At 37.4% G+C, this 16522-nt stretch overlaps 2 protein-coding genes across 3 annotated transcripts; both read right to left on the bottom strand.

The window, feature by feature from the left end:
• Window positions 1-766: 766 nt before the first annotated feature.
• LOC111781297 (putative galactinol--sucrose galactosyltransferase 2) lies at window positions 767-6593 on the bottom strand. 2 transcript variants are annotated; one of them, XM_023661809.2, is made up of 13 exons: window positions 6370-6593; window positions 4730-4940; window positions 4238-4482; window positions 3856-3946; window positions 3725-3773; window positions 3526-3617; window positions 3324-3434; window positions 2867-2989; window positions 2212-2764; window positions 2053-2120; window positions 1832-1966; window positions 1433-1739; window positions 767-1354 (listed from the first exon to the last, which is right to left on the bottom strand). In XM_023661809.2, the coding sequence occupies exons 2-13, from the start codon at window positions 4918-4920 to the stop codon at window positions 998-1000; spliced, it is 2322 nt and encodes a 773-aa protein (XP_023517577.2). In that variant the 5' UTR covers window positions 4921-4940; window positions 6370-6593; the 3' UTR covers window positions 767-997. The 2 variants fall into 2 exon arrangements, with proteins under 2 accessions (XP_023517577.2, XP_086976256.1); XM_087120130.1 differs by lacking the exon at window positions 6370-6593 and adding an exon at window positions 5125-5146.
• Window positions 6594-11911: 5318 nt separating this feature from the next.
• On the bottom strand, window positions 11912-16235 carry LOC111780951 (calcium-dependent protein kinase 32). The gene is made up of 8 exons (XM_023661319.2): window positions 15375-16235; window positions 14526-14649; window positions 14271-14414; window positions 14045-14197; window positions 13840-13955; window positions 12790-12957; window positions 12477-12710; window positions 11912-12239 (listed from the first exon to the last, which is right to left on the bottom strand). Exons 1-8 carry the CDS (start codon window positions 15894-15896, stop codon window positions 12093-12095), a joined length of 1608 nt encoding a protein of 535 aa, XP_023517087.2. The 5' UTR covers window positions 15897-16235; the 3' UTR covers window positions 11912-12092.
• Between the last annotated feature and the right edge of the window lie 287 nt (window positions 16236-16522).

Raw genomic sequence — 16522 nt, forward strand, 5'->3', positions numbered from 1 at the left:
TCAATTTTACTATTTATAACCTTCCAATATTTATGAGATTCATTTTAATTACTATTAGTGATTTAATATATATATATATATATATATATATATATGCATGCATACATATGTATGTATGTATACATACGTACGTACATATATATGTATGTATATATATATAAAGTTATCAATAAGTATAATTCGTTAATTGAAATGCGACCATCGGTTTTCTCCTTTTAATTCATTATGGCAAAATTATCAATTGTAGAAGTCGAACAATTTGATTGAAGTGATAATAAATTTTATGGCTAAAACATTGAAGGTGAGAACATTATCTCGACGACTAACGGTTTCTACTAAAACATTTTCCTCTTATGTCTCCTTTTCCTCGAGATAAAGAAAAGTTGTCTAACTTACCTTTCATAATTTGCACCATTTCTATTATCATAGTTTCTTGCACCTCCATGTCCATCGGGTCCTTCACGAGAGTCACCAATTAGTTAATCTATCTTAATTCTCCAACCTCGTAAATCCTCATAAAATAATTTATATAAATAATTAATTCCTAACCTTCTAACTAGATGTGTTGTCGAGGGTCCTTTGTGCCTTAGAGAAGAGTCTTTCAGGGTAGAATATTCATCGAATTGTTAACATCAATTCTTGGCTCAAATCGATACTAAAAACTACTATAAACATTTCTATGATCAGATTTTCTGCGATACTAGTTGACCAACTATATCGTCGATTTCGATTTCAATTAGGCTGAAACCGCAAAATAAGAGTAACATAAAAGGCCAATGAGCAATAATTATTATTATTACAATAATGAAAATACACTCGACCCATTACACCCTTCAATCATTACATCATATATAATATATGATGATAATATATCACTACATTGACATACACTCATCCCAATTTCCTCCTCTCTCTACTCTCTCTTTCTCTCTATGCTATGCCATTAAATGATATGGCAACATGTAATCTATGCAAATCAAGCATACAACGTTCATGCTTAAACCTTAATTTCAATGCTCCATCTATACATTTCTACTGTCGGGATAGGGAGCGCAAATGTGACTAACCCTGTTGCCTCATCGTAGGCAAAGTCAGTATTGGCCTTGTCTACACTACATTTCAAAGGTCGTTGAGATGAGTAAATGCCGAACCTTCCACATCCTCGGGCTTTTAGAGTAATTGTAGCTGTCGGGCGTCGATCGTTGGGGAGAGAACCTGTCAGCTCGGAGGCAACTTCACCGTTGAACTCGGGCGTTGGTTCGACCAATTGGACATCGACTTGCTCAATAGCACCACCAGTGTTGAACATGTCGAGCAGGCCAATGGGTGCGAAAGAGATGTTCGAGGTGATGTCCTGAAAAATCAAGATCACTTTGATGAATCACTAAATGAGTTGATAAATAAAGAAGCAGAGGGGAAAAGAGTTGCGCACCTTTAGAGGGGAAATATGGAAAAGATCATATTCCAATACTTTGAGTGTAACTGGAACCGAGGCGCCTTTTGGCAATCGAATTACCTCCCCAGATCGATAGGCGTAAATGATAGTATCTCCCTTCCAATCGGCACCAGCAATTTGCGAAATAGCATCGACATCGGCTGCACGGACAGAGGCGGTGAGGGTACCAGGAGACTCGTCGTGAACGCGAGTCTTCTTTGTGATCCTGCACCAGCCAGCTCCTTGGCAATTGAATACTCCAACAACACCGGAGCACTTGTTCATATTCCAAATTTTGAGCAGACTGCAAAAGGGAGGTAAACACAACTGATTATCAATAGTTGTCTCTAATGAGAGGTTGATAGACAGTAGGAAGAAAGTGAAAAAGCAGCAAACCTGGTTCCATCTCGAGCTGGATCGTTGAACAGAGAATCACTTGTTGGTCGTCCAGGTAACTGGGCACGAAGAACTGATCCGTCGGGCAGAACTAGCTTCCTCAACAGCTCAAAGTTGTGGTTGCCTGGCTTGTCACTGTGATAAGTTGCACAAGATTAGACCATCTCTTACTATAATACTTGAAATTCAAAGCTAACAAACATGCCATGGACATAAGTTACCTGACATAGATTGCACCTCCACCAATCGCACGAGCAGCTCCGTGATACTCAGCTGTGGGATGTAAACTCTGAAAAACAAAGCAGAGATGTACACATCAGTGTAACTATTACAGGTTAAAGGCGTCGTGATGACTGATACGGGTGCAGAACGTTTCTTACATGGAACATATCCCAGTCAGGCTGCATGAATTCTCCAAGGAAAAGAGAATTGTAAGCCACAGAGGAAATATGAATGGTGTGGGAGGCAGGATCGTGAGGGTAATAGTCATCAGAAGCTCTCACAACCGCAGTCTGTTTGGCACTGTAGAGACCATCAGTGTTGTGGCACATACAGGAAATACATCCATTGTCGGTAAAGTTTCGAGCAATAGAAGCTTCGAGGGCCTGATGGTAGCTACGAGTGAGTTGAACCCTGCCACCATAGCCAGCACCGAGGGTCTCGATAATGTTTTGCACATCAACCTTGACACCATCCACTCCACATGAAGCCAAGTAGGAATGAAGCTCATTATAGAAATTAAAGACTTTTTTTGGATGCACAAGGCCAATGCCGTGAACAGCCAAACTGTCTACAACTATGTCTGGTTGGTTGCCCAACATACCCGGTGACTGGACCGGGTATGCCAAAGCAGACTCGTAGTGCTCCATGCCTGGACCTGCTGGTTTCACTCCACCCCAATAACCAGCTAAAGCATGCCAAGCATACACAAATCTGCATTAGATATGACATGAATCAGAAACTAACGTTCGTGGCCCAACGTAAAAAGCTATGGCATGGGGAAAAAAATGAGATATCACAGCATCGAACACTTACTTCACATTGTGTTGTTGCTTGGCATCATCAACAACCACCTTCAGGCCAGGGACCTGTACATTGTTTTTCCCATTTTTCTGAAACTTTTGGTTCTCTTTTATTCCAGACAGCCTACTCGCAAACCTATAATAAGATCGTACGATTTGAACTTCAGTTCTTAAGTAAGCAGATCGAAAGCTATTGAGATGATTAAAGCAAGAAGCTCTCAAAATAACTTCTGTATAATAACAGTTCTCATCCTGCATTCAAATTGTAGTATTTCTGTGACGGACACTATCAGTCGATTGACCTAGTGGTTTTAGTTTTGATTCCATAAAAAGGGCTCCAAATAATAAGCTCGAAAGCTGCTAAGGCGATAGCAATAATAAGCAGCTTTCTAACAGCAGATGAGCATATCCACAAAAGTCTAATATAAAAGGAGATGAGACAGAGAGTTAAAAAGAGGCAAATGTCTTACTGTGCTCCTTCTTGTACAACACAATCAGTAGCATCCTTTGGTTTGCTCTCTATCTGTTGCCAACCATCATCTATGATTAAAAATTTTGGAGGTGCCCCTCCGCCTGATAGGCTGCAACACACCACAATTTAACAATTTAATTTTGTGAAACATTACAAGACGCAACAACCATATTTCACTTCTCAACAACAATTTCTATTACCTTCTGAGACCCTCGTCAACACCCTCAGCAGTGACATCGGTGTAAAAGGCATCCCAAGTACACCAACCAAACCAGTCGAGGAAGGAAGGTAACTGCGAAAAGACAATACAACACAGTTGAGACTCTTAAAACAGAGAAGAAGCTTAGTTAAAATTATATATGCCAAAACGCCAAAATGCCAAAACGAAGATTTCTCGACCTTCTTCTTCTCTCTGTGTAGAAATGTTTGCATATGATTTTCAACAGCCCTGTAATCATTATGAAGTTTGGTTAGCATTATATGTGTATGAAAAAAAGGCAAAAAATGTTAAACTTCATTTGGAAACTTACTTCACTGCTTGATTGATAACTTCAAAGGGATTTGTCCCAGCATGCATATAGACCAGAGAGAGTCCTTGGTTGGTCTCAACAGTATTATCTCCTGCAAAACCAATTCAAACACCAACAAAAACAAGTCGTTTCGTTTCTTTGGAACTTGATCCTTCCTATATTCTCCTCCAAGAGCTATAAAACTCCATTAATTCGATTCATTCATTGATGATAATTAAATGATTTCTCCAGCAAGGTTGGCTCTCATTAATCACAGCTCCACCCAACAGAATGTTATATCTTCTTCACTACCGACCACCAGGATGGAACTAAATAAATAGGACAGCAGGGTGTGTGTGTCTCCTACAGCAGATTAATTGTCTGGTGATCATGATCTACTCACCACTCTCGAGGCAAATCTCCATCTCGTTCTTGTCATTGCCCTGCAGTGCAGCACGGAACTGGCCTTCAAGGAGAGGAAGGAAGACAGTGTAGATGGTTGAAGAATTATCAGGATCCTCCCCATCAACACCCTTGCTCTCCATGAGCAGGAACTGGGTCTCAAAAGGGATGTCTTTCCCAGACGTTCCCATTCTCTGAGTCATCCACCATAACTTGAAACGGAAACAACACAGGAAGCGCTGACCCCTGTTATGAGGTTGAAATAAATCAGAACGATTCATATTTCGTACCATTACTATTTTCTTGTTCTTCCAAATCCAATACTCAAATCATATTAGCTAAAATCTACCCAGCTAAGGAATCAAAGAGAATCCAATCACTAAACATTCACTAGCTTCTATACAGTACAGTAAACTGAAATTATAGCCATTGATTGTTGAGTCTAAGTTCATCTGTAAACTTGGAAGAACCATTAAGGGGTTTGTGTACTTACTCTAAGATACCGATGGGGAAAACGTGCAGACTTTTACTGTGTGAGGCAGTGGCACCAATGAATGCACCAGCAACAAGTCCAGGGCCTGATCCTGGGGTCAGCACAATGTTGTCAGGCACTCCAGTCAGTATGGTCTTTCCGTGAACCACCAAGTTGCCATCGTTAACGGAAATCTTCGGGGTGATCGTCATTGTTGAGCACCGAACAGATTCTGCACGAGATTACAATAGAAAAACCATCACCAGCCAATCAGAAATCATGAAAATAAAATAGAACCAAGTTGAAATCAGCGACTTAGAAACACAAAAATACCCAAAATAAATTAAGAACTATCAGAAACAAGATCGGAAGAGAAGAACACGATGCAATCTTCCTTGGACATCGCTAACACCAACCTAAGGGTTTGAAATTTAGAAGAAAACCTAAGTTTCTACGATTACGGCGAAATCCTATGATTGTCGGACGAAGAGAGGCATAAGACTCCCATGGGGGAGCAGAAATCCACCTCAATTGCAATAACGAAGCTGCCCTTAGCATCTCCGAGACGAGGACCTAGCCGGAGGCGAGGAAAATTAAGAAGACTACAGATTGCAGGAAACAAAGACATCGGATTCAGTTCAAGACTGACTGAGGGTTTTGGGTTTAATTTAGCATCTTCTCCCTTCTGTCGAATCAAGCTGGATTCCCACTTGGTTACATCAACGGCGGAGGATAAATAATTCTTAATTAGTTGAAAGATTAAAGAATATAAGGGTATATTATATTTGAAATAAGATGGTCTAAGGAGGCAAAAAGAATATATATGAAAGGAATCCATGAGAGAAAAAAGGTCAAAAAGAAGAAGAAGAAAAACGGACCACAAATAAGACACGGTTTTCATGTTTTCTCTTCACCGCCGTGTAAAGGGAAACCGACTAAAGGCTTGCTTTCTCAAGTTCCCCGGGCGGGAAGAAAAGAAAAACAAAAAAGAAAAAACGAGATGTTCGTTCAAACAAGCAATTGATTGTGGGGAAAAACAATAAAATTCACCTTTGGCAGGAAGTGACGCGAAAGAGAATCAAAGAAGATTGAACCTCATAGGAGATTGAATCTCTCCAACTCATCGATTTCAGACCAAATTATAATTGAATTGTTCTTTTGAATTATTTTTCTGCTAGATTTGAAATTAATATCACCGCCATTAAAACCTCAAATTCGTTTCTGTTCAATTCTAACTTGTTCGGTTCAGTCCATGAATAATCAGATTGAAGTCCAAAACTCGTCGCGACCGCAAGGAATTAGGGGAAAACGCTCAAGAGTCACAAAGAGAGGTAAGAACTGAGACAAGATCCAATAACAGAATCATCGCGTAGAGTTCAAACTCATAACTCCGGCCGCCTGAAGCTCGATTCGGATGTACATGAACTCAGAACAGAAACGTTACTTCACAGAAACAAAATCTCCAAAAAAATCACGTCCAGAAATTATCAAATCCCCCAAAACCTCAACAGAGTGTAAACTACGAAATTCTTCACAAAACCGCCAACTAAGTTCCGAGTATTGTCCCCAATCAACGCCACAGAGACGCACAAACTCGAAAAAGAGGGAAAAAAAAAAAAAATCACAACCAAAACCTCCAGCAGAAAAACTCAATAACTCACCGATTAGCCCTTAGGAAGCTGCGTCAAGTCTCCTCGCCGGAAACAGAAGAAGAACAAGAACAAGAAAAGAGCGTTCCTCTGAAAGGAATGCTTGTAAGAGAGGAAGAAGAAACAATGGAAAATGGAAAAAAAAAAAATCCAAAACAAACGAACAAGAAGCACGTAACGCGCTCTTGTAAATGAAGTTGTTCTCACACAGAAAACACGATCGAGTGAGTTGGGGAAGAAGAAGAAGTCGGTATTTATAGGGTGAGAGGTCGAGCAAGTTCCTCTGCCAGACGCACCAGATCACGACACGTGGAAATTTGTGTTTCCTTTATTAGTTGAGGGCCTTAAACCACTTCTGATCGTTGATACCCTTCCATTTTTTAGTTTTGTCCCTAGAAGATTGATACCAAGTGTATGATATTGTCGGGAAAAAATCTTACGTGCTCGCAATCTCGAGCTACTTCAGCTTCATGTGTCGGGTCGAAGAATGTGTGGATTCAGTAGGGAGAACTTTGGTTGCGCGACTTTCTCTTATCTTATAGGTTCAGTGCCAAATTCGTAAAAAACATGTGCGGACTCGGTAAGGAAAACTCTAGTCCTGCGACTTTCTCTTATCTTATAAGTCCATAATCAGATGTCCAACTCACTTCGAAATGTGCAATATCCCACATCAGTTGGAGAAGAGAATGAACCATGAATTATAAGAATATGGAAACCTAAATTTTAAAAACTTTAAGAGGAAGCCCGAAAGCCGAAAGAAGGTACATGAGTTAAGCTGAGTTGAGTAAATATTAATATATAACGATACGAGTAAATATTAAATGATTGAAAAATATTTTTTATAAAAAAAAAATTAAAAGGGAGGGTATGAGATGCGGCACATGGGAAATCGAAGAGTCAAGGGCCACTTTGAAGTGTCTTTTATATTTGTTTGGAGATAAATATATTTTATAGGATAATCCTTTATTTCTCTTTGGGAAAAAATTTAAAAATTACTTTTTTATTTTATTATTATTTTTCGATAATTAGTTTATTTCGTAAAAATTACTTTTATATTTATTGCGATTTATAAATGTTTGATATTTGAATTTTACGAAAATTTAGTTATTAATATAATATGTATGGTAGATAAGTATTTTTTAAAAAATAATTAAAAAATAATCTGTCAACTCAACTCAACCTGTGTATGCTCGTATCTAACTATAGTTTAGTTATTTAAATTCCCACTTTAATATTTAAATAATATTCTAAAAACATATCTTAAAAGTTATTATTTGCTTTTGTTACAACTCACACGATGTGTTTAGCTACTTTAGCTTTTTATTTATTTATTTAATTTAATAATAATCTTATTATTAATCAAATATTAATAACCTTTTCATTAATTGACCATTGCACTAATCATGAATCTTTTGAATGGAATTAATTCTAATTATTAAAAAATGTAAAATACTTTTATCACTATGTCTACTACACATTTAAAATTATACATGAACTTCACAATTATACAAAAAAAAAATTAAAATTAAAATTCCAAATATCGTCAACTATGACGGTTCAAATCTGACGTCATCTAATTTTAAATAATAAAATAAAAATAAATAAAAAAACCTCTCTAAATTACAATTTTAGGTCTGCACAATAGTATGATATTCTCCACTCTAACCATAATGTCTCACACTAATAGAGAGACTATTCATTGATTATAAACTCATGATCATTACCTAAATTAGTCAATGTGGGACTTTCATCCAACATTAAAAAACAGGAAAGCGGAGGAAGAAGTCTTTAATTTTTTTTTTTTTTTTTGTATAATAATAATTCTTGTTTAACATTCAAAACATTGTCTGCAATGAATGCTCTCGGTCGATGAAGCTAATGATTTTATATTTGATTCCATAAAAGGGTTCGAAACAATAAGCGGGAAAGCTGAAACAAAAAGTCTTTAAGAACTTTTGTAGAGTAATAGGTCTCGTCCTACATTCAAAACATAGTATATCTGCAAGTGATACTCTCGTTTGACGAAATTAGCGATTTTAGTTTTGATTACGTAAAAGGGTTCGTGTCATTAAAGATAGCCATCGGTTACCCGTATCGACCCGAACCAAATTCCAAGGGGAGGTTGACCTATCAAGTTCATCAATTAAGAAAAAAAGGTTAATTTTTAGAAAAGAGTGGAAAGAAACAAAACGTGGCACAAAACTCGAAGAGCTGGCAAGATATTTCTTAGGCGGTGGTAGAACAATTATTTAATTCAATAATGATTTAATTATTTAATACTAATTAAATCATATAATATAATATTATATTATATTATCATATTTAATTAATATTCTACGGCTGTTGTGTACTATGATGTTATTTATTAAACTAAAATCTTTGTCGTTTAATCATTTCCTTATTTACTAAGCATAGGGCCGACTAAAAAATCCAATTTAATTTCTTTTTTACAATTTAATTTCTCGAGATGGCCATTTTCAAATAAAAAAACAAGGATATATATATATATATATATATATATTTTACTTTTTAAATTTGGCTAGGATTTATGTAGTATTTTAAAAAAATAAAAAACCATTATCCAACATTAATTTTGTATCAGGTGAGATATATTTAGTTATGAAATATATTTTAAATATTATATTTTAATATTTTTTCTTTTATGATTTTATTTATAGTATATTTTATTTTATTCTCAATATTTAATTAATTTATATTTTCTTTATTGGTAGGTATTTGTTGGTAGCTTGTATCCTATTTAAAGTTTATGAATATCAAGAACATACTTTCGATCCCAATTCTATTTCTATTTCTAATTCTTAACATACAATAGTATTAAATTAATATAATAATAATAATAATAATAAACCAAACATAAAGTTTTAATTTCCAAATTCTCACTAACAAATATAATCTAATTTTGGAATTAACTTCACAAAAAAAGAAAAAAAGAAAAACAAACCACATGAGGGTTCACTGTAGGGTAAGCCACAGAGGATCCCTTCCCATTTTTATTTATTTATTTAGGGCCGTTAAGTTGAAGCCACGTGGCAGAGAGAAAGATAAATATATACCACGTCATCACTTTCCTTGTCAGCTCTGACACACAATAAATCATAGTGTTTTCACTCAAGTGGCCATTGGATTGTGCATCATTTGCCAGTTGGCGATATAATTTGTTTGTTCCCTCTAATAAAAAACAGGTATTCCACGTGGCATGTTCTTGGTTTAGCCACGTGGAATCTGCCACTTTTTGCAACATTTAATGTTTTCAAACTTATCTCAAATCTCTTAGAAAATTAGTGGATGTAATGAAAATTGTAGTCCAAATCAGCCTTTTCGCTTTCAAAGTCAAATAATTTTAAATTGTTTTAACTTATTAACAATTAATTAAGATATTGCTAAATAATGATAATAAATAATAGGAGTTTACACGAGTTGGATCCGAGAAATATTTTGGACCAACTCAAAATTTCGGGTTGGTTAGACGGATGACCCGAACAATCCGAATAGAGTTTACAACTCAACTAAACTCAATCCAATTTTTGGATTAGGTTGGGTTGTCGAGTTTTTTTTTTAATTATTAAAAAAGTCATTTATCTATAATCCATGTTACATTAATCAGTCAAATTTCATAAATCTCAAATATTAAATGTTCACCCGTCACAACGCATCACTAACATCGATTATACACTTCAAATATTCTTAATTTTCATAATAATCTTAGAAGTAGGGCAAGATTAAATGCAGCCGTATTTTTCAGTTGGAAGAGTTGACCTGACCAAAATAATGTCAACTTGCGAACTAACCTAAATTTTCGGTTTTTCAAAAATTCAACTGAACCTAAATCGAAAAAAATCTAACTCAATATACCGTAAATGATTTAGATTGAAAATCTGAATCTGAATTAATGAATTTTTGTAACGAGAAAGAGAGAGATGCTGAGGATAAAATAGTGAAGAAAGACATAAAAGAATCGAAAGTCATTAACTATACTAACAAAGTGGACCTTCATTTTCAATGGCTCAATCATAGAAGCCATACAGTCAAGCGTACTTTACTTGGAGCAATTTTATGTCGGTAACCTCCTATAAATTTTCGTAGGATACTTGTGAGTGAGGACAGTATTCTAGAAGGTCTCGTGTTGGTCAGTGGAGATAATCTTCACTCTTAATAAGCGAGTAGTAGGTAACGTAACCATGTCACAAGGGAATCCCGAGGCGATTAGGTGTCGAATCCGGATTCCAAATCCTGGGCATGAGTCATTACAAAAGAATTGATAGTAACTACCTATACCAATAAGATGCATCTTAATTTCCGATGACTCAATCATAAAAACCTTAAAATCGAGTAGGTAATACAGTCATATCATAGAGAATATAGGGTAATGCCAGACCCATTTGGTGTCATATCCAAATTTCAAATTCTGACTCGAATCTTAAACATGAGGCATTACAAACACATCTTAAATTTGATACCTTAAACGATCAAACAAGATAAAAAGGTATATCGAGATTCCCTTAAACTTAATATCACAACGTACCAATAAAGAGACATCTTTGTTAAGGTTACGAGAGACATATTGTTTAACCTTTAATTTTGGTACGAAATAAAGCATCTTTTTATAAATAAAAGGCATGTTGGTTTTTCCTTTCACCAATCTATTTCATATCGAAAGTTAACAAATATTCCTCAAAAGCACACAAAAAGAGAAACTATACCGAGTTTTCATTAACATGAACGATCGAGTATATTCTAACATTTCTTTATTTTTAAATTTATTTTAAAAAAAATTACGTGCAATTACACAATTAGCCTTCAATAATTCCCTCCTTACAATTTTTCCACCAACTTCGAGAGTCTATTTTATTAAGCATCCGACATGAATTATTGACATATGTTATTTGTTTTTGTTATAAAAAAAAAATTATAAGTTATAAATGAATGCGATGCGTGAAAAAAAAACAAACACCAATGTAACAAAAATGAATGGCTGGCGTTGAACGGAAGTGCGATGAAGATGAGAGTAGTACGATGAAGATGATCAACGGTGCAATGAAGATGAAAGACAATACAACGAGGATAAATTCATGGAAAGAGAATGATAGACAACGATGGATTATGACAATCAACGAGAGATGATTGTCGAAGAAAGTCGACCAAAGAAAAAAAGAAGACGAATGGTTGGTTAAGAATAGACTTCCATGATTAGTTTACTTTACTAGATGGTTAGTTCTGATGAACCAATGAGTACCCTAATAGGGTCGAAAAATGAGGAACTTTGAAATTATGGGACCAAAACCCAGACTCTGATTGAACCTAGATAATAGCCTCTCCACAAACAATTCAACGAACGCAAATGATATGACTCATGGACGAATAAAGAACCTACAAGTAAGCTAATTAAACCCAGTTACTAGTTGGTCCTAGAAATTTTCTATGTTCGGTGGTCTTAGAAATTTTCTTGAGATGCATGTGAGTGAGGATAAAACATGTTGAAAAGACTCGTGTTTGTCTTTATGAATGAATAGTTTTCATTCTTAGAAGCGAGAAGTACAGAACGTGACCGTACCGTGGGATGCTATAAATAAATTTCACATATTTACAATGAGAATTGTAAGTCCTATCCACACCTTCCACCTTAAAAAAGGATGGAAAAAAAATGGAAAGAAACAAAGAATAATGAAGTAAACCAAAGATTTGTTGAGCAACTTGGGCTGTTTGTGAAGAAATCATCATTGTTCTACTTGCAATGACCCATCTTTCATCAAGTTCACACTCAAGTTATTGAACCGCTCTCGAGAGTACTGTCTCGATGCTTTCCTCCAATCCGTACCCGCCTTCATCATCAACGCAAACTCATCATAGCTTATTCGCTCGTCCTGCACGATCATGACATTTATTGTTGATTGTTTCGGTCACGTTCAAGTGTTAACAAAGGACGAAATCTAGCTATATAAAAGATCAAATTATTCGTAGGTTGTCATCGAAGTCAAACTAGAATTCCTAACGTTTTCCTTCTTGTTTGAAAAGCCAGGCCGGGACCGGGGTAGTTATATGTGTCCACATCATTCTATTGACCAAAAAAACGAAATATTGAATGAGAAGATGTTACTGACCTTATCTGTATCAACATCGTTAATAATGGCATTAATGACTTCTTCACAATTTCCTTCGATCTCATCGGCTAAGGTCACTCGAAGTTCCTCGATTTCTATGAAACCGCTTTGGTTTAGATCAAAGAAATCGAACGCTTTCTTTAGATGCACTTCGTCATCGCCCATTTTCTTAAGGTGAACGGAAATGGCTACAAATTCTCCACAATCTAGATATCCATCCTTGTTTATATCACCCTGAAAGAATGTAATCTCAAATTACTTCAATGTATTGAGATAGAGATAAAGAAAAGAGAGAGTTTTGGTATGAACTTACAGCTTCCATCAGAATTTGAAGATCGGTATCCGGGATCTGATGGCCTAATTTATGTAAACCTACTCGTAACTCGTCTATATTAATTTTTCCTTTATTGCTAGTATCCATCTTATCGAACCCCTCCTTTATACCAGCAACTTCCTCGACCGACAAGTGCTCAGCAATTACCTGTTGAAAGTAACCCGAAGAATACGTCTTAATATGGCAAGAAACAATAATGACGATGTTGATCACCGCTAGCAGATATTGTCCTCTTGGGGTTTTCCCTTCCAGGCTTCCCCTTAATATTTTAAAACACATCCGTTAGGAGAAGGTTTCCACACCCTTATAAGGAATGCTTCGTTACCCCTCTAGAGGGCCCAGTGCTTTTGCTGGCACACTGCCCGGTGTTTGGCTCTGATACTATTTGTAACAGCCCAAACACACCGCTAGCAAATATTGTCCTCTTGGGATTTTCCCTTCTGGGCTTCCCTTCAAGGATTTTCCCTTCTGGGCTTCCCTTCAAGGATTTTCCCTTCTGGGCTTCCCTTCAAGGATTTAAAACGCGTCCGTTAGGTAGAAGTTTCCACACCCTTATAAGGAATGCTTCGTTCCCTTCTGCAACCCCTTTTGAGGGCCCAGTGCTTTTGCTGGCACACCGCCCGGTGTTTGGCTCTAATACTATTTGTAACAGCCCAAACACACCGCTAGCAGATATTGTCCTCTTGGGATTTTCCCTCCTGGGCTTCCCTTCAAGGATTTAAAACGCGTCCGTTAGGGAGAAGTTTCCACACCCTTATAAGAAATGCTTCGTTCCCCTCTCCAACCTCCTTGTGGACCCAGTGTCCTTGCTGGCACACTGACCCGTGTCTGGCTCTGATACCATTCGTAACCGCCCAAATCCACTGTTAGCAGATATTGTCCTCTTTGGGTTTTTCCCGAGCTTTCCCTCAAGGTTTTAAAACACTCCGTTAGTATAAGGAATGGTTCGTTCTCCTCTCCAACCGATGTGGGATCTCACATGATATCAGATTTGCCATCGTAAATTATTTGAACATAAAACAAATTTACCCTTAGAGCTCTTTTCTTCAGCTTGTTCATCACAGAGAACTGCTTAAGTCTTGCCTTCACCGTTTCTCCTAAGGACACATTAGGAGCTTTCTTCACATTCTGTAACCATGGATGATCTACATTGTACAAACAACAAACACAACACTCAACCTAATGCAGCTTTATTTTGACAGAAACTGAATTTCTTTTAAGGCTAAGTCGATACCGAGCACTTCTTGTGCAGTCAGTCGCCGTTTCGGGTCAGGATCAAGCATCTTTCTCACGAGGTCTTTCGCATTATCCGAAACTTTAGGCCAAGGGTCTCTCCTGAAATCGAGAACTGATCGTATAATTGCTTGCGCAACTCCTTGTTCGGTTTCTGCATCGAGACGACCAAAAGTTAAGCAGAACATATACAACAAAACATTTGTATATGTTAGATCAATACTTACCAGCCCAAAATGGTGGCACACCACAAAGCAAAATGTAGAGTACAACACCAGCACTCCAGACGTCTACTTCGGGGCCATAGTTTCGTTTTAGAACCTCGGGAGCCATGTAATACGGACTTCCAACAATCTCATTGAATTTTTCACCTGAAAGAGTCGGTCACGATCACGATCACGTTCACGATCAAGAGAAAACATACGCTACAAATGAAGAGCAAAATACACCAAAACATGCAAAGGGGCCATTGGAAAGCATACCAGGTTTAAAGAACACTGACAATCCAAAATCAATTGCCTTCAACGGTGCGTTTTCCTTCTTGTTTCCGAACAAAAAGTTCTCGGGTTTCAAGTCTCGATGCATAACACCCTGCTTGTGACACATCTGAACCACAAGAGAAGTAATAAGTAACACACCAACCAACCAACGGATCATTCCTTATAAGGGTGTGGAAACCTCTCCCTAGCAGACACGTTTTAAAAACTTTGAAGGGAATCCCGAAAGGGAAAGCCCAAAGAGGACAATATTTGGTAGCGGTGGGTTTGGGCTGTTACAAATGGTATCAAAGCCAAGTTATCGGACGGTGTGAGACACTAGTCAAAAACCTTGAGGGGAAACCTGAAAGGAAAATCCAAAAGAGAACATATTTGCAATGGGCTTGGCCAGTTACAAATGGTATCAGAGCCAAGTTACCAAACGGTGCGAGACACTAGTCGGAGTAGGACTAGACTCTCTCCATCGTAGACGCGTTATAAAAACCTTCCGGGGAAACCCAAAAAGGGAAAGCCCAATAGGACAATATCTATTAGCGGTGAGCTTGGGCTGTTACAAATGTTACGGATGGTGCAAGACACTGATCGGAGTAGGGCTAGACCCTCTCCACAGTACACGGGTTTTAAACCCGTGAAGTTGCGGCTATACATAACGGGCCAAAACAGACAATATCCTCTAGCTTCTCTAGCGTTTCTAAATTAAGATAATCAATTCTGATCCTTAAATCATATTTTGCAGATCAAAACACTCTTCAAAAACCAATTACATACAAAGAAACAAAATATCACAACCAGAATGATCCAAAAAGAATCCAAACCATTTGTTTAATTCATTACCTGAACAACTTCAACAATGGTCTTTGTAACAACAGCAGCAGCGCGTTCTGTGTAGTGCCCTCGAGCCACAATCCGATCAAACAACTCACCGCCTTCACAAAGCTCCATAACCAAATGAACAGCGTTGTCATCTTCATACGTATCCTTCAAACTCACAATGTTCTGATGCTTCGGAAAATGCCTCATAATCTGAACCTCCCGCCGAACATCTTCAACATCCACAGCGGTTCTAAGCTTCTTCTTCGAAATCGATTTACAAGCAAAGTTCTCTCCGGTGACCTTATCGGTGCATAGGTGCGTAATCCCAAACTCCCCTCGGCCAAGCTCCCGACCCAGTTCGTATTGAAGCCCAATTTCACGACCGGTGGGGTTGGTCAAGACGGTGAGCTTATGGGTGCCGCCGTTACCGCAGGCGAAGTGGTTAACGCCATAATCAATTGAAAAGGGATTCGGCTTCTTCTTCTTCTTCCCTTTGAGATGATCCTCAGTGTCCCGAGGTGGTGCAGCGCAACAGTTCCCCATGAATCAACGACGATCTTGAAATTGGGCGAAGTTTATGAACAAATTGGAGAAAAATACGAAATGGGTATTGGGGAAATGAAGATCAGGAGTCGAATTAAAGCGGAAATGGTTGAATCGAGATGGGTATGGGGGGAAAAAGAAGAAGAAGAAGAAGAAGAAGGAGCAGAGGATTCTCTGTTCTAGCTTTTTGAGGAGATCAAATGGAAGAAGGGGAAGGAAGGCTGTTTATAAGGGCAGGCGTGAAATAAACACACGATAAAGGGAACACAAACCTGCCGCTTGTAATCAAAGCCACAGCAATGGATGGAATTTGAAAGGAAAGTGGCCTATTCCTCCTCCCTAACCATTCAAATAACCTAAAAAAATTATCTATATATATATATAAACATCACCAAAATTACACTTTTATTTAAAATAAATTAAAATATTAGCGTACAAAAGTTGTTAGAATGTTAAACCAAAAGTGGACCATCACTGCATAGGCCTTTCGCCCTACCACACCTTCTACCGGTATGTTGTTCGTTTAATATTTAAGATCGGGAATATCACTATCAACAAGTATAGTTTTTTGAGAAATTTTATGTCTTTTGAGTGTACGTTGTTTAAAAGCTTCGTGAAGTTTTTTC

Source organism: Cucurbita pepo, chromosome 19 (assembly GCF_057944985.1).
Source record: "Cucurbita pepo subsp. pepo isolate OVF chromosome 19, ASM5794498v1, whole genome shotgun sequence".
NCBI classification, from domain to species: domain Eukaryota; kingdom Viridiplantae; phylum Streptophyta; class Magnoliopsida; order Cucurbitales; family Cucurbitaceae; genus Cucurbita; species Cucurbita pepo.

What these genes read in the sequence shown, in the direction of transcription:
- LOC111780951 (XM_023661319.2), bottom strand. Translation starts at nt 15,896, where the DNA reads ATGGGGAACTGTTGCGCTGCACCACCTCGGGACACTGAGGATCATCTC. An exon ending in GTCAGTGTTCTTTAAACCTG is followed by an intron (nt 14,415 to 14,525) that starts GTATGCTTTCCA and finishes CGACTCTTTCAG; the next exon opens with GTGAAAAATTCAATGAGATT. An exon ending in TGAAGAAAAGAGCTCTAAGG is followed by an intron (nt 12,958 to 13,839) that starts GTAAATTTGTTT and finishes TACTTTCAACAG; the next exon opens with GTAATTGCTGAGCACTTGTC.
- LOC111781297 (XM_023661809.2), bottom strand. Translation starts at nt 4,920, where the DNA reads ATGACGATCACCCCGAAGATTTCCGTTAACGATGGCAACTTGGTGGTT. An exon ending in GTTGACGAGGGTCTCAGAAG is followed by an intron (nt 3,435 to 3,525) that starts GTAATAGAAATT and finishes GGTGTGTTGCAG; the next exon opens with CCTATCAGGCGGAGGGGCAC. An exon ending in CCAGCTCGAGATGGAACCAG is followed by an intron (nt 1,740 to 1,831) that starts GTTTGCTGCTTT and finishes TCCCTTTTGCAG; the next exon opens with TCTGCTCAAAATTTGGAATA.